This window comes from Salmo salar, chromosome 12 (assembly GCF_965601325.2).
Source record: "Salmo salar chromosome 12, fSalSal1, whole genome shotgun sequence".
Classification (NCBI taxonomy): Eukaryota; Metazoa; Chordata; class Actinopteri; order Salmoniformes; family Salmonidae; genus Salmo; species Salmo salar.
The window spans coordinates 40698223-40719898 of NC_138302.1; the positions used below are offsets into that span (position 1 = coordinate 40698223).

The 21676-nt window shown below is 45.7% G+C and overlaps 8 protein-coding genes across 9 annotated transcripts in view; all 8 read right to left on the minus strand.

The window, feature by feature from the left end:
• sult6b1 (sulfotransferase family, cytosolic, 6b, member 1) overlaps positions 1 to 6968 on the minus strand; it is a 50960-nt gene extending 43992 nt beyond the window's left edge. The window contains exon 1 of one of the 2 annotated variants that reach the window (XM_014131575.3): positions 6856 to 6968. In XM_014131575.3, the coding sequence (XP_013987050.1) occupies positions 6856 to 6858 (3 nt within the window). In that variant the 5' untranslated portion in view covers positions 6859 to 6968. The remainder of the gene's footprint in view (positions 1 to 6855) is intronic. The other variant, XM_014131573.3, reaches the window with a different exon arrangement.
• Positions 6969 to 8865: 1897 nt separating this feature from the next.
• Positions 8866 to 9338, minus strand: LOC123725502 (histone H2B). Its single transcript, XM_045691353.2, has one exon. The coding sequence runs from the start codon at positions 9291 to 9293 to the stop codon at positions 8919 to 8921; it is 375 nt and encodes a 124-aa protein (XP_045547309.1). The 5' UTR covers positions 9294 to 9338; the 3' UTR covers positions 8866 to 8918.
• A 416-nt stretch (positions 9339 to 9754) lies between these two features.
• On the minus strand, positions 9755 to 10187 carry LOC145859446 (histone H4). Its single transcript, XM_082958916.1, has one exon. It carries the CDS (start codon positions 10128 to 10130, stop codon positions 9819 to 9821), a length of 312 nt encoding a protein of 103 aa, XP_082815042.1. The 5' UTR covers positions 10131 to 10187; the 3' UTR covers positions 9755 to 9818.
• Positions 10188 to 16073: 5886 nt separating this feature from the next.
• LOC145859441 (histone H3) lies at positions 16074 to 16609 on the minus strand. The gene has a single exon (XM_082958910.1). It carries the CDS (start codon positions 16607 to 16609, stop codon positions 16199 to 16201), a length of 411 nt encoding a protein of 136 aa, XP_082815036.1. The 3' UTR covers positions 16074 to 16198.
• LOC145859443 (histone H2A) lies at positions 16393 to 17527 on the minus strand. The gene has a single exon (XM_082958913.1). The coding sequence runs from the start codon at positions 17480 to 17482 to the stop codon at positions 17096 to 17098; it is 387 nt and encodes a 128-aa protein (XP_082815039.1). The 5' UTR covers positions 17483 to 17527; the 3' UTR covers positions 16393 to 17095.
• A 519-nt stretch (positions 17528 to 18046) lies between these two features.
• LOC123725488 (histone H1) lies at positions 18047 to 18945 on the minus strand. The gene has a single exon (XM_045691340.2). It carries the CDS (start codon positions 18766 to 18768, stop codon positions 18145 to 18147), a length of 624 nt encoding a protein of 207 aa, XP_045547296.2. The 5' UTR covers positions 18769 to 18945; the 3' UTR covers positions 18047 to 18144.
• A 1014-nt stretch (positions 18946 to 19959) lies between these two features.
• Positions 19960 to 20430, minus strand: LOC145859444 (histone H2B). Its single transcript, XM_082958914.1, has one exon. It carries the CDS (start codon positions 20385 to 20387, stop codon positions 20013 to 20015), a length of 375 nt encoding a protein of 124 aa, XP_082815040.1. The 5' UTR covers positions 20388 to 20430; the 3' UTR covers positions 19960 to 20012.
• Positions 20431 to 20848: 418 nt separating this feature from the next.
• LOC145859445 (histone H4) lies at positions 20849 to 21281 on the minus strand. Its single transcript, XM_082958915.1, has one exon. It carries the CDS (start codon positions 21222 to 21224, stop codon positions 20913 to 20915), a length of 312 nt encoding a protein of 103 aa, XP_082815041.1. The 5' UTR covers positions 21225 to 21281; the 3' UTR covers positions 20849 to 20912.
• Between the last annotated feature and the right edge of the window lie 395 nt (positions 21282 to 21676).

The following is a 21676-nucleotide window of genomic DNA, read 5'->3' on the forward strand; positions in this document are numbered from 1 at the left end:
GTTGGTATTACAGACTTGGACAGGGAGAGGTTGAAAATGTCAGTGAAGACACTTGCCAGTTGGTCAGCGCATGCTCGTAGTACACATCCTGGTAATCCGTCTGGCCCTGCGGTCTTGTGAATGTTGACATGTCTTGCATCAACTGCGGAGAGCGTCATCACACAGTCTTCCGGTACAGCTGGTGGGCTCATGTATGTTTCGGTGTTATTTGTCTCGAAGCGAGCATAGAAGTAGTTTAGCTCGTCCGGAAGGCTTGTGTCACTTGGCAGCTCTCGGGTATGCTTCCCTTTGTAGTCTGTAATGGTTTGCATGCCCTGCCACATCCAACGAGTGTCAGAACAGGTGTAGTACAATTCGATCTTAGTCCTGTATTGAAGCTTTGCATGTTTGATGGTTTGTCTGAGGGCATAGCGGGATTTCTTATAAGCTTCCGGGTTAGAGTCCCGCTCCTTGAAAGCGGCAGCTCTAGCCTTTAGCTCAGTGCGGATGCTGCCTGTAATCCACGGCTTCTGGTTGGGGTATGTACGTACGGTCACTGTGGGGACGACGTCGTCGATGCACTTATTGATGAAGCCAATGACCGTACTCCTCAATGCCATTTGAGGAATCCCGGAACACATTCCAGTCTGTGCTAGCAAAACAGTCCTGTAGCTTAGCATCTGCTTCATCTGACCACTTTTTTATTGATCTAGTCATTGGTGCGTCCTGCTTTAATTTTTGCTTGTAAACAGGAATCAGGAGAATGGAATTATGGTCAGATTTGCCAAATGGAGTGCGAGGGAGAGCTATGTATGCATCTCTGTGTGTGGCGTATAGGTGGTCCAGAGTTCTTTTCCCTCTGGTTTCACATTTAACATGCTGATAGAAATTTGGTAAAACTGATTTAAGTTTCCCTGCATTAAAGTCCCCGGCCACTATGAGCGCTGCCCCTGGGTGAGAGTTTTCTTGTTTGCTTATGGCGGAATACAGCTCATTCAATGCTATCTTTGTGCCAGCCTCTGACTGTGGTGGTATGTAAACAGCTACATAGAATATAGATGAAAACTGTCTTGGTAGGTAATGTGGTCTGCAGCTTATCATGAGAAACTCTACCTCAGGCGAGCAATAGCTCGAGATTTCCTTAGATATCGTGCACCAGCTGTTGTTTACAAAAATACATAGACCGCTGCCCCTTGTCTTACCAGACGCCGCTGTTCTATCCTGCCGGTACATCGTATAACCATCCAGTTGTTTGTTATTCATGTTGTCGTTCAGCCACGACTCAGTGAAACATAAGATATTCCAGTTTTTAATGTCCCATTGGTAGGATATACATGCTTTTAATTTGTCAAATTTTTTTATCCAGCGATTGTACGTTGGCCAATAGTACCGATGGCAAAGGCAGATTAGCCACTCGTTGCTGGATCCTAACAAGGCACCCCGATCTACCGCGAAACCTCCTTTTTCTCCTGCGAATGACGGGGATGAGGCCCTGTTCGGGTGTCTGGAGTAAATCCCTCTCGTCTGACTCATTAAAGAATGTATTTTTGTCTAATCGAAGGTGAGTAATCACTGTTCTGATTTCCAGAAGCTCTTTTCGGTCATAAGAGACGGTAGCAGCAACATTATGTACAAAATAAAACACAAACAATGCGACAAAAAACAAACCAAATAGCAGGGTTGGTTAAGAGCACATAAAACTTCAGACATCCCCTCTGGCGCCATTCTTCCTGCAAAATATAGCTCATTCCATTCCGAACTCTTCATATAGTAAAAGGCTAATTTATTAGTTGACTTCATTCAAATGTGTTCAAATGCATAAATATTTCACAACGTCATACTCAAAACACCAGCATTGTTTTCCCCAAACAGCCAAAAAGCATAAACTATGCTAAAATATGAATTGTAACTCCACATTCATTCCGAAATAAATCACCCACTCACCCTCTAATGTGTTAATGCGTTGTGTATTCCAAAACAAATATTCCAACAGAGATGAAGTGATATAAAGTTGATTATAAACTGGGTGGTTCTAGCCCTTAATGCTGATTGGCTGACAGCTGTGGTATATCAGACTGTATACCACAGAACAGTCTGCAGTCTAGGCAAAACATAACGCCCTGGGCCAAAGCTAAGTACAGGTCAATGTTTTCCACTGACCGGGTTTGAACCAATCCTTTGTGTGTGTGTGTGTGTGTGTGTGTGTGTGTGTGTGTGTGTGTTGTAGTCAACCTCCACTTCCCCCCAGCATTTCAGAACAATGTCAAAGTCAGCCATGATCTGAGGAAGACAGCGAGGGAGACTGAGGAGTGACATGACATACAGTACAAATCGGGGCTGGGGTCTTAACATGTTATGTATTTGGGGAAAATGTTATTTATCTATTTTCAATTACTTAAATAAATGGAGGAGTAGAAGCTATTTTTTTTTCCAAAGGTTTTTAATTTCTTTGAGATTCAAATATGCCTTCAATGTAAATTTACCCCTGTCCTGTTTCAAGTGCATACAGTAGGAAAGCTAGTATTTTCGTTGCCAAGCATTCAGAGTGGGTTAGTAAGACAGACTCAAGCTGAGTAGAGGAACAGATAAATAATATTTTCAAACTGAACAGAACCAATGAAGCAGCCAAAAACACAGGAAATGATATGGTTTTAATTTACATTATAATGTTAATTCAGTAATACATTCATCTTATCTAACATATGACAAGTCTACTCAGCAAAACACTATAGGAACTGTCAGCCATAAAGCTAAGTAGTGAGAGGGTAGTGTAGGGATTGCATGCTATCAGAGGACATAAGTGTTAGGAGTGTATTAGGGGAGAGTTGAACTAACTGACTGAAGACAGTGAGTCAGCAGCACCACGTCAGTGGAGCCAAAGCACTAAAGAAACAAGAGGATACAATACAGTAGCTTGGTTTGTTTACTGGGTTACCTGTTGTTGAGTTGTGCTTGCATAGCCTCTAGACCAGGGGTATTCAAATCTTACCCTATGAGGTTCGGAGCCTGCTGGTTTTCTGTTCTACCGGATAATTAATTCCACCCACCTGGTGTCCCAAGTCTAAATCAGTCCCTGATATGAAGGGAACAATGAACAAATGCAGTTGAACTTGCTTCGAGTTCCAGAGTGTAGTTTGTGAGCTCTGGACTATGGGCCTTCTGTGTACATGTATGTGTTGGTTTCTCTTTAATCATGTCATCTTCATCTTGACTGTCAGTGTGTTTGATACAGGTCAAATAGTTTCTAGAAAATAATTTTGGGTTACAGCATCAGCTCACCCAAACTCTCACTCATGATGAGAATACTCTGCTTTTGCAGCCTTAACACTAATTATGTTGGTAAGCAGGTTATAATAGCAATAAGGCACCTTGGGGATTTGTGGTATGTAGCCAATATACCACGGCTAAGGGTTGTGTCAGGCACTCTGCAAAGCGTCGTGCCTAAGAACAGGCCTTAGCTGTGGTATATTAACTATATCATTTCCTGTGTTTTTGGCAGCTTCATTGGTTCTGTTCAGTTTGAAAATATTATTTATCTGTTCCTCTACTCAGCTTGAGTCTGTCTTACTAACCCACTCTGAATGCTTGGCAAAGAAAATGGGGAATTATTTTAATTGAAATGATCTACCTCCATTTATTTAAGTTATAAGGCATGAGGGAGTCTGGTAACTTAAATAAATGGAGGTAGATCATTTAAATGAAAATAATTATATTCAACATCTGAAACTATAGGACTTACATCTTTGTTATCACTTGTCATTGGCAAGCTGCAGCCATGGCTTATAATAAGCATAACTTTCAATGCAGAGTGGTGTTTTGATATTTTGATCAGAGAAATATTGTATCTAAAAGGGAAAACATACATGACCCAGATCCCATATTGTTTTAGATTATCTGGGCTGTTCATATTTCATAGTTATCATTTGTAATTATCAAAAGGCAAAATAATGTATGTGGCAGTCACAATGTCTCTGGTCATAGATAAGAGTATTAGATTCACAAGAGTATTAGATTGACAATCAAAACATTTATGCTGAGGTCAGGTTGAATTGAGTCCATCAAGAAAAATGTAGACTAAAGGCCTGAAACCTACCAATGGCCAATAAAGCAATACATTCTTACAGGCACCTGTTGGGAGTGCCCTGCAAAGCTATCATAGGCCTATAGAAAAGTTAAGTAGCAAATGGTGAATATTTCAATTAAACTATTACAGTGAATCTTGAGGCACCATCTCTGAAACCATGAACACTGGTAGTCAATGCATTGATCAAGTGTGCCAAACTGAATGCATGTTCTCTGCTTTCCACTCAGGTTGTAATTATATAAGGCACTTTTAGCAAAACTGTAAACATTGGTCTCTACATCGCTACACTATTTCACCAGTTGCCTTTCCACATTGACACGTGTTAAAATACTTTTAGATAATGAGTTGATTTACAAATCAGAGCTTGAGGACTATAAATTGGCTATAAATAGGTAAACATTTGGTTTGGACAACAATGGAGGCTAAAATTGGACAGAGAGTAAGAGGGGTGAGAACTAGAGGAGGAAGAGGAGGATGAGGAGGTGAAGAATTAAGAGGAGGAAGAAGTGAAGTTTGACTGGGAGAAGGAGAGGATGGGGAAGAGGAGTCAGGAACACAATAACTGATGAACTCAGAGCGACTGTGGTTGACCATGTTGTCAACCATGGAATGAGCATGAGAGGGGCTGGGCAATTGGTTAACCAAATCTGAGCTGCTATACTGGTGTAGGTATCATCTGGATATTTGTAAATAAGAACCGGTAAGTAACTGTAAGTGCCCTAGTCTTACTGGTTCAGTAATATGTGCTGTACTTTCACAATGAGAAGGATCTATCATTACAACCTTTCAGTATCTGGTGGAAGAGGTTCACTGTTCACCATGGAGCAGGATACCCACATTGTAAATCTGGTCATTTTAAATAACTGCATCAGACTCAGAACTGCAGGACCACCTAATGGCAGACAACACCATATTGTAAAATGTCAGAGTGAGTCTCTCTGCATTGTCTCGTCTACTGAAACGCTATCGAATTAAGATGAAGCAGCTGTACAGAGTCCCTTTTGAAAGAAACTCAGACAGTGTAAAACAACTGAGATATGAATATGTGCAGGTACGCCATACTATCCTATCATTGGGACTAGATCTGGAAGTGTATGGTGCTACATCATATTGACTGATCCGTGTTTTCGTAACGCGCTACATTGTCGTCTTGTCTCTTTTAGAGAGTCATGGAGCTAGAAGCAGATGCAGTGCATCATGAGCTAATATATGTTTACAAGGCAGGTTTGGACATTTCAAAAACAAGGGGCTGTGGCAGAAACAGAATCTGACCCCATGCCATCATCAACGTCCAGCGAGAACATGGTGGCAACATAACAATGCGTGTGGCTATTAGTGAAAATGGTATCCTTCACCATCATGCAATCCTAAACCCATACAATGGGTAATGAAGAAATCTTCTCTGCATGGTGTTGGAAGGTGTATGATTGCCAGCCCCACCAACGCATACCCCTTCTACAGGCAATAGAGGAGGCTTGCAGAGACATTGATCAGGGGTCATGCCAGGGCTGGATACGGTGCTCCAGGTGATACTTTCCACACTGTCCTCTTGCCAGACTGACAAAGGCGGTGAGATGTATGTTAAAAAAGTTTTTGTTTGTTTGTTTGTAGCTCAAATGTTTTGGTTTTCTCCTATTGCTTTTGTTGTTTTAGGATTGTTAGAACACTGAGGTAATGAATGGTATTGAGTGTGTTATGTTTAGAATACACATGCATACTTGACCCATTTTGATACCTGTGTGTATTTTGGTTTGCTACATGTATTACAAAACTTCCTTTGAAATGGCTATGCCCTGCACACAGAAAAACCTGTGTTTTGAATATATACTATCAGTGTGTAGGTGGTGCTTTGTGTGCTTATTCAAATGATGGTTTGTGTTTACTCTATTGATGCAAAAAGAACATTTTTTTTGTGAAGAGTTTGGCAAGAATTGATTGTTTTAGCAAGAGATGTATAATGTTTTGCTGGTTTGGTGTAAGGTTTTGATGTTAGTGTGTAGAGTTTCTAAAAAATAGCCTATAGTTTCAAAGATTTTGCCAGAGCAATCTGGAAAAAAAAAACAGTAATATACTGTTTAGCAAGATAGTGATGAGGAAGCTTAATATGCAAGCACTTGTGGTTAAGTTTAAGGTAATATTTCCCTAGTTATTAATGGCCTGTAGTTAACTGCTGTCATAAATGTTGGTGAATCATTCAGGTGTAAGTGCAACTACAAAGTCTATTTATTTGGTGGGAAGAAGTATATTAATTCCAATGTATAGCTCTATTCAAATAGAAACATGGGTAATCAGCTCATAGTGAAGTTGACAGACTGTAAATGTTAACCTAAAAATCAGTGTTGGAATGGCAAGTTATGCTAAAATGTGTATCCATGTCATTGGAAGTATACATTTTTTTTATGATAGGTCATAAAACAGACCATGCCAACAAGGCACTTTAACAGTCTTCAAAAATCCTAACAATTGAGATGTGGGTACAAGAGGTTGACAGTAGGCTTTGGTGTAGCAAGTGGAGTGTTACTCCAAATCAGTCACATGCTAGTGTCAATATACTACATGAAGGATACATGACATGTTAATGCAGTTAATATCAATCATATTTTAGTAGCAAAAGTATATGACATACATTAGTTAGCCAACTGTGTTTAATAGGCCATTATATCCACGAGTTATAGTTAAGGCTACTTGAAGACAAGCCGTGTCACGCTTATATGAAGTAGTGAGTATATAAGATTGATAAACACATGAAAGGTCACAGTGGCCTAATGCTATTTTGAATGTCTATAACTTACCATACTGCGATAAAGCTACCCAGTGAAGTGTGCTGGTTGTTGAGGAGCCATTTTATTAGTAAGTGCACTTGTGAAGTGACGTCCAGGTGTTTCTGGCAAATGACTTGCAGGCGTTCACATCACTGTGTGTAGTTGTGTGAATGGATTAGAAATGGTAATCTGGTTGGTTGAAAAAGGATGCTATCAGTTGTTCCTTGATTGGAGTGTAAAAGTCAAGGCTAAATCTTAACTGCAGCCTTCAACCCTTTGTACTGTAGAGTGGCATTTACACAGGCAGGGTAAATGTTTGTTCTGCCACTATTAGGTATTTTTTTCAATCAGCTCAGGTTAGAAATGGTGTCTTACATCAATGATGGTTTTGTTCCTGAAACTTTATAATGCTCTAAAATGTCACAGATTCATTAGAAGAAATTATGTAACTAATGTGCAGCTCCAAAATACTACTCTCACGAAGAGTCATTAAGAAATAGACTTGCAAACAAAACAGGCAACTGTTGCAGGCAAGTTACTGGCAGGTGTTGACCATGTGGAGGTAATGACTGTGAAATGGTAGGTTAATCCTGTTTAGAAAAGGTGTTTATGGGATGGTGTGTAAATTGAAAAAGGAGTTCCTCCAAAGTGATAGGAAAGTCCATGTTTGTTAGCCTACTATTACCTAAGCATTTGTTATGTTCCCCAGGTAGGATAGATTGGGGAATGTTGTATTTGGGTTTTATGGTCATGGTGAGAACACATTTTAGGTGCTAGATGGTTGTTTTTACTCATTGGGAAATATCTCAAGTGATTGAAGGCAGATTAGGCAAAGGTTAGTAAAGTCTTCCATCCCTGGGATCTCCCTACTCTTGCTGTAACCATTATAAAAGGTAAATGTCAATAGGGTATGGATGGGCCAATAATATTAGATGGAATTGATTGGTAGCTTAGTAGTAGTCTAGAGTCATTAAAAGTCTTTAAGAAGCATAAAGGTAACCTTAAACAGACTAGGGGAGTTGAAGGCATTTGTTGTAGTCTAGTCAGACAGTAGTATTGATTGGAGCAACTGGTATTGAACTCAACCTGATAATTAATTACACCCACCTGGTCGCTGACATCAAAATTATGACATGATTAGAGGGGGAGAATTAGCAAAGGCAGATGAAATGGTTTAGTGCTCCAGAGTTGAGTTATAAGTGGATTGGGTAGGCTTTGGTCAAAAGGTTAATTAAACCAAGAGAGACATAGGAGCAGAAACAATGTAATAATGAAATTCACAGGCAAGAAGCCTATGTAGTCTAGTAGAGGTCACTTTGGTGTTTGGTCTTGCTCAGAAGTGGTTCCTCTGGTAGGGGAAGTAATGACTGGGTGTTAAGTCCTATGCATAGGTGAGTATCGAAAGCCGCACATACTTTGACATTTGATACAGAATAGGTGGTGCAAAAAGAGGTGAGTAGCCTCAGGTCAGTAGGGGAATTAGGCGGATTCACTACAATAGGTGGAGAAAGGCTCACCTTTTCTCTAAACAGGCAAAGGTTTGTGGCCATCTCGCAGGCCTTCCTCGCTTGACTCCGCAGCGTGACTCGTGCCGGTCTTTGTGTCTGTGGGTCTTGGTGTCTGTTTGCCCGGCCGGCGCTATGGAGGCTGGCGCCCCATGTGCTTGGTCGCCCTGATATAGGCCTAGGGAGTGTCTCTCTAGTTAGTGAGTGGAACAAGGGCTGTACCTCTCTCTCTCTCTCTCTACTTGATTTTTCTCCTCCCTGTTGTATAGTCATTGGAGCACTAGTGGAATCCCACATTCATATTCTTCCTCCACTGGATAGGGCCTCTTTACAGGTCGACGTCATTAGGCTATAGGGCCATTTCTTCTATTCACTTATTCCACAATAACACCTTTCACCTGGAATTCATGTCACCCCTGTTTGACATGTCCTGCAGACAAAGACACCGAAAAAGGCGCCAACCCCCCCCACTCTAAATGATACAGTGGAACACATTCATTTGCTCCTGATGGATTTGCTTTTTTCACTGACAGGGTGGGTGGCTCTTAAAAGAGCCTTTGGGTTAGTACAGCACTCCAAACGGGCTGTTTACTTGGAACTGGTGTACTTGGTCACGGCCTTGGTGCCCTCGGACACTGCGTGTTTGGCCAACTCGCCGGGGAGCAGCAGGCGCACGGCGGTCTGGATCTCCCTGGAGGTGATGGTGGAACGCTTGTTGTAGTGGGCCAGGCGAGAGGACTCTCCGGCGATACGCTCGAAGATGTCGTTCACGAACGAGTTCATGATTCCCATGGCCTTGGAGGAGATGCCGGTGTCGGGGTGGACCTGCTTCAGCACTTTGTACACGTAAATGGCGTAGCTCTCCTTCCTCGACTTTCGGCGCTTCTTGCCGCCTTTCCCTGCTGTCTTGGTGACGGCTTTCTTGGAGCCCTTCTTGGGCGCGGACTTTGCTGGCTCGGGCATGATGCTGATGTCTCGTTGCTTCTCAGAAACGAATGAGGGGGTGGAGGGCGCTTTCCCGTCTTATGAAGAGGAAGCTAAGCAAATTCAGCGGCCGTGGACACGCCCCTGCCATTTGCCCAGTGGAGCTGAGCGCGCGTCAGAGCCTTCCACTCAGAGGCTTGCTTCCCTAACAAAGACCTGCGCGCCCTACCTCCCCCTACTCCATGGTGGGGAATTGTGTGTTTCAAAAAGGGAGGGCTATTGCCTTACGGCCCACTTTGCACCGTCAGACATCCCCTTCTGCTCCAGCCACGTCTACCGACTCATGGTGGCTTTACGTCGGGTGCCTCTAAATCCCACCGTTTCTACACTCCTGTCATTAACACTCCCTGTCCACTCAGAGTGGCTCATAGTTTCTTACTAGATAAGGGACCTCTATAAATCTTCCTACGACAATGGAATTGGCCTTTTTGAAGCGCATGTGGGTGGCTCTTAAAAGAGCCTTTGGGTTCAAGTCGGGATGTTGACGTTCCGAAAAGAGGGCGTTTAACCGCCGAAACCGTACAGGGTGCGTCCCTGGCGTTTCAGAGCGTACACCACGTCCATGGCGGTAACGGTCTTCCTCTTGGCGTGCTCGGTGTAGGTGACGGCGTCACGGATCACGTTCTCCAGGAACACCTTCAGGACACCGCGGGTCTCCTCGTAGATCAGCCCGGAGATACGCTTCACGCCGCCACGGCGAGCCAGACGGCGGATAGCGGGCTTGGTGATTCCCTGGATGTTATCGCGGAGAACCTTGCGGTGACGCTTGGCGCCTCCTTTTCCCAGTCCCTTGCCGCCTTTGCCTCTTCCAGACATGGTGTATATGTGTTCGCTAGCGGAGTTCAAGTGAATGAATGACGTACGCCGGGGTGCGTGGTGCGCTTATTATGTGCATTTGGTGGACCTGATTGAAGCCAGTGGCACAGAAAGCGCGCGCTTTCGCCTGGCCTCTGTTGTAAAGGGGAGGGTGCTCGTTCTAGGGAACGAGGGAGGAACCGAGAACAAATGAAAGCAACTAACATCAGTCAAATACTGATAGAACAAAGTGTGACAACTGAGGGATCAACTAGTACTCTGTGTCCGACTCCTCACATTGTTGTTGTTGTTGTTGTTGTTGCTGCACCTGATTCAACTCATTGAGGACAAGGTGATAAGTAGTTGAATCAGCTGTGCCTCTCCAGGGCTACAACAAAATAGGCTACTCTACCCCTGGAGTTGGAAAACACTGAATTAGTAGGCTAGAGATAGGCCTAAAGAACTCAAATAGAGGTCCCAAGTAGAAAGGAGAAACGAAGGTGACTCTTCCACACACATAATCGCAACAAGTAACACACAAAACCTTCATGCCATAATTGAGACACCGTCAAATCCAAAGGGGGAAGATGTAGGCAACGGGGAAACAAATACACATGGAATGCCATAAAGCCAAAGGGGCCCATCATGTTTTTTTTTCTTTATTGTAGACATTTGACTCATTTGAGTGAATGCATACATTTCATACAATGTCTATTTTTTCTTTTTTTTTTTTTGGTACTGGCCCCCCGTGGGAATCAAACCCACAACCCTGGCATTGCAAACACCGTGCTCTACCAACTGAGCCACAGGGAAGACGGCACATGTCATGTCACCTCATCAGTCATTTTGCTATTGAAGGCCATGTAATGTAACATCAATCTTCTTTTTTCTTCCCTAGACACGATCCAGCCTGACAGTCAGGGAGCCAAGAGGACCTGAGGTTCCGATGGGAAGGGTGGTGATACCTCTGTAAGGTGAAACGCAGTAACACATTCCTCAGACACCCACCCAATGAAGGGCTAGTGTTCCTATGTGTACAGAGGCGATAGGGATGTGCAAATATCGTATTGTGCTTTTCTTCACAAACCAATAACAAAGCGTCTTATTATGGAATTACTGCTATGAGGTGGATCATTTATAGGCCAGATAGCACTATGCCCGCCAGATGGCCTCAGATGTTGCAGAAAATGACCGCCACAGGAGGAGGGCCCATGTCAACAGGTCATTCCAAAAGGGAGACATTTTGGATTTCAATTGACTTCACCTTTCTTTAACCAGATAGGCAAGTTGAGAACAAGTTGTCATTTACAAACTGCGACCTGGCCAAGATAAAGCAAAGCACTTCCACACATATAACAACACAGAGTTACACATGGAGTAAAACAAACACAATGTGAGCAAATGAGGTGAGATAAGGGAGGTAAAGGCAATAAATAGGCCATGGTGGCGAATTAAAACACTGGAATGCTAGATTTGACAGTACATGAAATACTGGGGTGCAAAGGAGCAAAATAAAAATATCAATACAGTAGGGGAAGAGGTAGTCGTTTGGCCTATTTATAAATGGCCTATGTACAGCTGCAGTGATCTGTGAGCTGCTGAGACAATATGATCAATCACTGCAGTTTAATAACATCTCAAATCTGACTAGCTTTCATCTTACAACTTATTGTTGCCATAATTGTCTCTTACTTCTACTTGCTGGCTGCCAGGCCTCGGTTTAGTACATCAAGGAACACAGGTTGCCTTTTAGGAGAAGGACTGACAAGCTTTCAACTAGGTGAGATACAGCTACTGTCATGAAGTCACTTTGTCATAGCAGGTTAGGAGAAATAGGTAAAGGGTTAGGCTTACCCACTTACAAGTCACCACACAGAGAGCAGACTCGAAGCACAACTGCACTGTCTGGAAGAGCGCACCGGACTCAATTGGAATCCCTCAAACAGCACACTAACTACATTCCGCTTTATGATGTCACAGTCAGCCCCTCGGAACACTGGTCCTCAACATTCTCAAACACCTTGGATACCGAAGGCAAACATTCTCTAATCACTCACAATCACAAATCAACTAGGGAGAAGGCTGCCAGGAATTGGACGCTGAGAAGCTAACCTCCTTCACAGAGCAACATCATAGGACTGGGAGTGAACAATACTCTGTCCGCGTACCTGGTTGGGGCCTGGTGTTCAACAGCAGGTTAGACTCTGTCACTTGTTCCCTTCAACTGCTTGCTTGCATTCCCCTATTATCAACAGCTGTGTTCCTCTATAGGCTAGAGTGCAGATACTTCACACCTATAGGCTAGGAGTTTTACTTGGACCACAGTGACATTGCTGGTAATTAGCCCGCAGCACATAAAGTGGACATACTATCTAATCTAATCACCCATCCAATCCAAATCTATTTGCCACATACACCTGTTTAGCAGATGTTATTCCGGGTGTTGGGAAATGCTTGCTTGTGTTACTAGCTCCAACAGCACAGTCATGTCTAACAAGTAAGATCTAACCATGTCCCAACATTCCACACAATACTCACAAATCTAACAAAACCAATGGCAGACCGGCATAGACCCAGGGGCGGAAATCCTGGGAAAAATAGGATTTGTCCCCCCCAATGTATCACTCAAACATAACTATGTAATTTCAATAATATTCATTATACGCAATGAAAGCAATTGTGCTGATTATAGACACTTAATAGCGCGTTTTTAAGTTTCAAAAGATTGCGACCCCCCCGCCCTTTGCCTCACAATGGTTTGATCCACTGCCAGTTCCAATCGCGCAAATATTAACTATTAAGCTAGCTAGTACCTATTCCATTTATGTGGCGTCGTCAAAAATGGAATCAGCATGCAGATGATGGAAGTTAGTGATTCAAAGGTTAGCGATAAACTGAAGTCAATTACACTCTCATCTACCATTGTGTTAAATATATTTCATGGTGTCGTTGCAAAAGCTACTATTTCTTTATTTCATTTCACCTTTATTTAACCCGGGTAGCAAAGATTAGAGCAAACACCACTGAAACTGAAGTGGTGCTCGCTAGCTTGGCAAAATCAGCTATTGTTGGAAGCCAGCCAATATGAAACAAACTATTCAAATTACAAAAGGTTGCAGCATATGATGTGTAAATGGTGAACTCATACAGCTGTCAACTCTTGTCATTTTAATCCGTTTCACATTTGCTAGCTACCTTTTAGATCGAAGCCCTACTGTAAATAACCTACACACTGTGTGTGTAGCCAGCCAGCTACAAAAATGGCACAAAAATAAAACACGGACATCAGACTATTTTTCAATACACCAAAACGCATAGTAACAACCCTAGTAGCCTAATATCTCAAAGACTAGTTGATACAATGTTCATAACAAAGAAATGAAATTCTAATGGAAATGTTTCACAATGATGTCATTAGGCAGAGCAGGCGGCACACAGACAGCAGAGTTGGGGACAGATATGCAGGGACAGACTGGCAGAGACAGGGAGTCTCAGGTAAGTTTGTTGAGTCTTTGTTTGGCAACATTATGAAAGGTTCTCCATTTTTTCCACTTGTAAAATAGGAACATAATTGGAAAATGCCATGGATACCCCCTACTCTCAACTTCAACTGGTGACTGAACTAAGATTTGTTAAAGGCAATGGTATTGCTGTTGTGTAGTTTTGGGTACCGGTAGTTAGGAGTACGGCAAACACCTTATTTCTTTGCTTCCTCAATATACATTGACCATATTACAATGTAGGCTATGTGTTACACCACTACTTTTGGTGTCCCCCTCAGGAATTGCTCTTGACAAAATGTCATGTAATTGTCCCCTCCAAAGTTGATATCAGATTTTCGCCCCTGCATAGACCTACATACATGACAATAGAAAGGTGTATATCCATATGACATGAGCCATGCAAACTAGCTCGGCATGATAAAAGTAACCGGTGTTCCATTATTCAAGTGCCCAGTGATTTCAAACACAAACACACACCTCAGTGCAAGACATGCAGAAGGACTAATGAAGAGGAGATGAACAACACCGGAATCATGTCCAATTAAGGGAAGAAAACCGCCCACAACAGGGTTCAGCCGAGATGCAATGTTGATTGACACCCTATGCTTCATTTAGGAGCTCAAAGGAATAGGTCAACTCGTATAGATAGGGAGGCATTTCACCGCCACCTGCTGGACCAGAAGTCATGTTGCCAACACCTGCCTGAATTCAATTCATCAATGCCTATAAGGAATACGTCCGCTCATCATTCAAGCCACATAGGGACGGATTTTCGCGACACCTGCTGGATCAAAAGTGCTACTCACAATGGCCACACAGCGCATTCATCCCTCAACCTATGGGGTCCAAAAAATATATTACAATAACTACAACAGATCATCAAATAGGCAGAGGTTCCATGTAGAGTACCTCAAATGATACAGTTACTTTTTCAACAAACCTAATCTGGAAATCATCTTCACCTTTCTAAAGTCATTGCTTTCCACAATGCTATGTTCACATGACTTATTTCATTTCTTCCAATCTATGTCACTATTACTTCATTTGACTGCTCTTAAATCATATTCACTTAACCCTTTTCTTCACCTGCAGATTTGGAACACTACGTCATGTGAATGTATGTTTCTCAAGTATCAAATGAGGGTCACTTACATTGTACTACTTTATTCCAAAGGGATTGCTACTTTTCTCTCTTTATGTGTAGCCAGCTCCAAAAAAGGTCCACATGCCTATACAACTTTTGCTTTAGGACTACATCTTACACCAATGACCAGGGAAAGTGTTGGGAAAAAACGTGGATGATTCTGTGACCAATTACAGAGGCGCTGGCCTTTTCAGCACCACGGAGCTCCGCTATTACCTGTCTCGTGAGTGAAGATGCAGCAGAGGCGCGCTGTCCATTCAAACGCGCGGAATACAGCAACGCATGCGCAGAGAATTCCACTTTTTGCCTGTGCCATGCGTCTGACTATTGTACATTATCCCTTTGGATTGATGTCGTTTTCCCAGCTCTTTTGTCCTGCGTTCTAGCTGTGTGATTTCTGCATTTAACTGGCAGCCTGTATTTAGGGCCTTATCGTTTGTTGAAGCTGTCAAGCAAATCTTCTTTCGCGTAGGTGATGTATCTACACTGTAAAAAAGGATTTGGCAGCCTAGTAGATAGTGGCATCCCAACAACCAACAAACAAATATGGGAGTCAGTAGAATCCAATATTTAGCACTGTGAAGTTGTCATGTGCTGAGGCATTTACTTCCTTATGAAGACTATGCTGCAATCAGGACGTACCTGCACTGGTGATTGCAATTCTGTAATTGCTCAACTAATAATAGGTCAATCGCTGCAGCTTCTTGTGTCCTGTTTCAGAACAGCTGTTTTGCAAGCCGTCGATGATTACATCTATTGATTCCTGCTGTCCTGATACCTTTTCTCTTAACGATGGGTATGTCATTAATGGGATTATTCATGGGATCAGGGATCTGACTTCATCCCACGAAATACATTCACTTGCGTTGGACAGAGATATCATTTTACTGTCAATACCTTAGTCAGTCGCATGAATTATGGGGTGCACACAGCTTTACCCTGACGTGCTAATGATCAGATCAAAACGGCTTTTTTTGTTGCAATCAATGGCGATTATCACAAAGTCATTGACAGACTCTAGCAGAGGACAGAGTTTGGGAAACGCTGGCCTGAAGATCAAATACTAATAGGGAACCACGTTTAACCACTAGATGGCCTCCGTGCTCCACGGGAAAGTTTTCTCAGCACCACTGCAATATGGGACTTTCAAAGCAATGTTTTTCTTAGCTACATAGTGACAATTATTGCCACTTTTTGCCCTATATCATTACTATCACTGTATTTTCCCCTCCTTTGACTGTTCTACTCTAGTCACATTATATTGAAGCTGCAATACTATAAGCAGCTTTTCCTTTCGATGTGACCTTTAGTTAACAACCAACTCTTATTTATGATACGGTCTGGAGAGGGGCGTGTACATATGGAACAATTGTGCCTTTGACGGAAATATGGAGGTGGCTCTTAAAAGAGCCTTTGGGGGATTTTGGACATCAGGTCATCGTTTAAGCGCGCTCTCCGCGAATACGACGGGCCAGCTGGATGTCCTTGGGCATGATGGTCACCCTCTTGGCGTGGATGGCGCACAGGTTGGTGTCCTCGAACAGGCCGACCAGGTAAGCCTCGCTAGCCTCCTGCAGGGCCATCACGGCGGAACTCTGGAAGCGCAGGTCGGTCTTGAAGTCCTGGGCAATTTCTCTCACCAGGCGCTGGAAGGGCAGTTTGCGGATCAGCAGCTCAGTGGACTTCTGGTAACGACGGATCTCTCTCAGAGCCACGGTGCCGGGCCTGTAACGGTGAGGCTTCTTCACGCCGCCGGTGGCCGGGGCGCTCTTGCGCGCAGCCTTGGTGGCGAGCTGCTTCCTGGGTGCTTTGCCACCGGTGGATTTGCGAGCGGTTTGCTTGGTTCTGGCCATGGCGCTAGCTAGCTTCCTTCTTTCACAGTCGGAGTATAGCCTCCAAATGCCTATGTGAAGTTTATAAAGCCGGCAGCGGCGTCTGCTGATTGGACACCATCTCCACACCACCCTGATTGGCCCGTTGGGGAGGCCTCCTCCGACGCCCATTGGACGGGAGCCTCGGCCTCTCCGTGCCGCCCCAAAATCCAACCCCACCCCCCACCTTCGCCGAGGCGCGCTTGGTGTCTTTTGTTAGGGCCGACACTTTACGCGCAATAATAGTCACCGGCCGAATTCTAGCCTGCTATGACAAACGAGGCCTAGGTGTTACTCTTCATTTAAGGCCTCATGATATGGTGCCGTGTATGTGACAAACACTCCAAATACTTCATATGTGGCAGTCAGTCATAGAAAGGACACTTTGCGCTTTTGCAGAGCTAGGTGGTTGGCTCTTAAAAGAGCCTTTGGGGGTTGAGTAGTCAAGTGGCAGCCGCAGTAGCGATTTTACTTGGCTTTGACGGCCTTCTCAGTCTTCTTGGGGAGCAGCACTGCCTGGATGTTGGGCAGCACACCACCCTGAGCGATGGTCACGCCGCCAAGCAGTTTGTTCAGCTCCTCGTCGTTACGGACGGCCAGCTGCAGGTGACGGGGGATGATACGAGTCTTCTTGTTGTCACGGGCAGCGTTGCCGGCCAACTCCAGGATCTCAGCAGTCAGGTACTCGAGCACGGCGGCCAGGTACACTGGTGCGCCAGCGCCCACACGCTCGGCGTAGTTGCCTTTGCGCAGCAGCCTGTGCACACGGCCCACGGGGAACTGGAGTCCGGCACGGGATGAACGTGTCTTTGCCTTGGCCCTGGCCTTGCCTCCGGTTTTGCCTCTTCCGCTCATATTGGTAGCTTCAGTATGTCACAGAAAGTCTGAATGAGCCGCTGGGCACCTCGAGAGCCTTACTTATACCTCGCCACAAGAGGCAGCGATTGGCCACCGGGCCGGTGTGGCCTTATCCAATTGGAGTGAGGGACAGACAGACAGACAGACAGTCAGCCCTAAGCCCGCCCGCCCGCCCGCCCGCAGGCAGGCAGCTGAGTGAGAAAGAAGGGCTAGGCTACTCTGTTTCCCTCCGACTTTGTTACTTTATGACAAATCAAATCACTCAAATCATCCAAATGGGAAACACATAGATAGCTGCACTATTCGCTGCGATTTCCAATACGCTATAGTATTAGGATGATGATGATTAACACATCACAGTGAGGGTGCTGCTGTCCTCTCCAGTATGTATTCTTCTTATTATGAAGATCAATATGACATGGAACACATCTAACACATCACAACAATGGCTCATACACAAATGACTGGTGAGGCTGCTGCACTATTATTATATTATATGCCTCTCTCCGAGTGGGAAAAATGTGGTGCGTAAAAGTAGCCTAGTGAACGACAAGTAGTACATGGAATGACATGCGCTTTTATGGAAAGAGGTGGGTGGCTCTTAAAAGAGCCTTTTGTGGTAACAACATGTGTCGAGTAGAACACCGTTTGTAATAGCTTTACTTCTTCTTGGGGGCTGCCTTCTTGGCCTTGGCTGCCTTGGGCTTGGCGGCTTTGGGCTTCGCTGCCTTGGTAGCCTTCTTGGGGCTCTTGGCCGCCTTCTTGGCCGCTGCGGCGGGCTTCTTCACCTTCTTTGGGCTCTTGGCGGCCTTTTTGGGTGTAGCGGGCTTCTTGGCCTTCTTGGGGGACTTCTTTGCGGCGACGGCCTTCTTGGCTGCTACCTTCTTGGGCTTCTTCGCCGCGGCGGGCTTCTTGGCGGCCACCTTCTTTGCTTTGGGGGCTGCGGCTTTCTTGGCGGGCTTTTTTGCCTCGACGGCTTTCTTGTTGAGCTTGAAGGAGCCGGAGGCACCGGTGCCCTTGGTCTGGACCAGGGTGCCCTTGGTGACGAGGCTCTTGACGGCGATCTTGACACGGGAGTTGTTCTTCTCCACGTCGTAGCCGCCTGCCGCCAGACTCTTCTTGAGCGCGGCCAGGGACACGCCGCTCCTCTCCTTGGAGGCGGACACCGCCTTGACGATGAGCTCGCCTACGCTGGGTCCCGCTTTCTTGGGCTTGGCTGCTGCCTTCTTCTTGGGTGCCTTGGCCGGCGCGGCGGCGGCGGGTGCTGGTGCGACTTCTGCCATGTCTCTCGCTTGGTCCGGTAAACACACACACTTACGGTAGTCTGTGAGGAGTAGTTTGCTGTAGACGCTGCTCTGCGCTATTGAAGCTCCACACCGTGCAGGGGGCTGGCCTTAAACGCGACATGAGAACCATGTAGACTCAAGCCACCCAGCTCGGCTTCTCCGGGCTGGCCAAATGCTCTTTCACTTGTGTTTTCTGGTCGCCAATATCGGTCCAAAAGTCACCGACGGAGCCGTGTTTTTGGTCCAAAAGCCAACGGCCCAGTGAGCAGACTTGTCTCCGTTCAGAATAAAGTCATGTGGGCTGCAGAAGCCCTGTGCATTTTGTTGCAACTCGCTCAAAACCTCACCGTTCGACTGTCGGCTGGAGCTGTGCGCACTGGTTTTCCTGTGCTATTTGTCTCCTAAATGGCCTAAAAGTGCATCCGATTGCGAGCACCATTGATTGTGTAGTGAGCCGAGATGTCTGGCAAGGCAATCAAATGGTTCGGCGTCCCCTGATGTGGTCCTGGGTGTTTTAAAGGAGAGCTCTTTTGGGGACCTTAAAACACATGCACTTGTGAGGCCTGGCTGAGACTAGTGTTGTACTCCAAGTTTCAAGTTGTATTCGTCATGTGTCCAGGACGCACACGAGATATATATATATATATATACATTGTCCAACGCCATGTTTACTTGCACTGTGTGTGTGTGTGTGTGTGTTTTTCTCTTCTTTTCTTCTCTGACTCCGCAGCGTGACTCGTGCCGGTCTTTGTGTCTGTGGGTCTTGGTGTCTGTTTGCCCGGCCGGCGCTATGGAGGCTGGCGCCCCATGTGCTTGGTCGCCCTGATATAGGCCTAGGGAGTGTCTCTCTAGTTAGTGAGTGGAACAAGGGCTGTATCTCTCTCTCTCTCTCTACTTGATTTTTCTCCTCCCTGTTGTATAGTCATTGGAGCACTAGTGGAATCCCACATTCATATTCTTCCTCCACTGGATAGGGCCTCTTTACAGGTCGACGTCATTAGGCTATAGGGCCATTTCTTCTATTCACTTATTCCACAATAACACCTTTCACCTGGAATTCATGTCACCCCTGTTTGACATGTCCTGCAGACAAAGACACCGAAAAAGGCGCCAACCCCCCCCACTCTAAATGATACAGTGGAACACATTCATTTGCTCCTGATGGATTTGCTTTTTTCACTGACAGGGTGGGTGGCTCTTAAAAGAGCCTTTGGGTTAGTACAGCACTCCAAACGGGCTGTTTACTTGGAACTGGTGTACTTGGTCACGGCCTTGGTGCCCTCGGACACTGCGTGTTTGGCCAACTCGCCGGGGAGCAGCAGGCGCACGGCGGTCTGGATCTCCCTGGAGGTGATGGTGGAACGCTTGTTGTAGTGGGCCAGGCGAGAGGACTCTCCGGCGATACGCTCGAAGATGTCGTTCACGAACGAGTTCATGATTCCCATGGCCTTGGAGGAGATGCCGGTGTCGGGGTGGACCTGCTTCAGGACTTTGTACACGTAAATGGCGTAGCTCTCCTTCCTCGACTTTCGGCGCTTCTTGCCGCCTTTCCCTGCTGTCTTGGTGACGGCTTTCTTGGAGCCCTTCTTGGGCGCGGACTTTGCTGGCTCGGGCATGATGCTGATGTCTCGTTGCTTCTCAGAAACGAATGAGGGGGTGGAGGGCGCTTTCCCGTCTTATGAAGAGGAAGCTAAGCAAATTCAGCGGCCGTGGACACGCCCCTGCCATTTGCCCAGTGGAGCTGAGCGCGCGTCAGAGCCTTCCACTCAGAAGCTTGCTTCCCTAACAAAGACCTGCGCGCCCTACCTCCCCCTACTCCATGGTGGGGAATTGTGTGTTTCAAAAAGGGAGGGCTATTGCCTTACGGCCCACTTTGCACCGTCAGACATCCCCTTCTGCTCCAGCCACGTCTACCGACTCATGGTGGCTTTACGTCGGGTGCCTCTAAATCCCACCGTTTCTACACTCCTGTCATTAACACTCCCTGTCCACTCAGAGTGGCTCATAGTTTCTTACTAGATAAGGGACCTCTATAAATCTTCCTACGACAATGGAATTGGCCTTTTTGAAGCGCATGTGGGTGGCTCTTAAAAGAGCCTTTGGGTTCAAGTCGGGATGTTGACGTTCCGAAAAGAGGGCGTTTAACCGCCGAAACCGTACAGGGTGCGTCCCTGGCGTTTCAGAGCGTACACCACGTCCATGGCGGTAACGGTCTTCCTCTTGGCGTGCTCGGTGTAGGTGACGGCGTCACGGATCACGTTCTCCAGGAACACCTTCAGGACACCGCGGGTCTCCTCGTAGATCAGCCCGGAGATACGCTTCACGCCGCCACGGCGAGCCAGACGGCGGATAGCGGGCTTGGTGATTCCCTGGATGTTATCGCGGAGAACCTTGCGGTGACGCTTGGCGCCTCCTTTTCCCAGTCCCTTGCCGCCTTTGCCTCTTCCAGACATGGTGTATATGTGTTCGCTAGCGGAGTTCAAGTGAATGAATGACGTACGCCGGGGTGCGTGGTGCGCTTATTATGTGCATTTGGTGGACCTGATTGAAGCCAGTGGCACAGAAAGCGCGCGCTTTCGCCTGGCCTCTGTTGTAAAGGGGAGGGTGCTCGTTCTAGGGAACGAGGGAGGAACCGAGAACAAATGAAAGCAACTAACATCAGTCAAATACTGATAGAACAAAGTGTGACAACTGAGGGATCAACTAGTACTCTGTGTCCGACTCCTCACATTGTTGTTGTTGTTGTTGTTGTTGCTGCACCTGATTCAACTCATTGAGGACAAGGTGATAAGTAGTTGAATCAGCTGTGCCTCTCCAGGGCTACAACAAAATAGGCTACTCTACCCCTGGAGTTGGAAAACACTGAATTAGTAGGCTAGAGATAGGCCTAAAGAACTCAAATAGA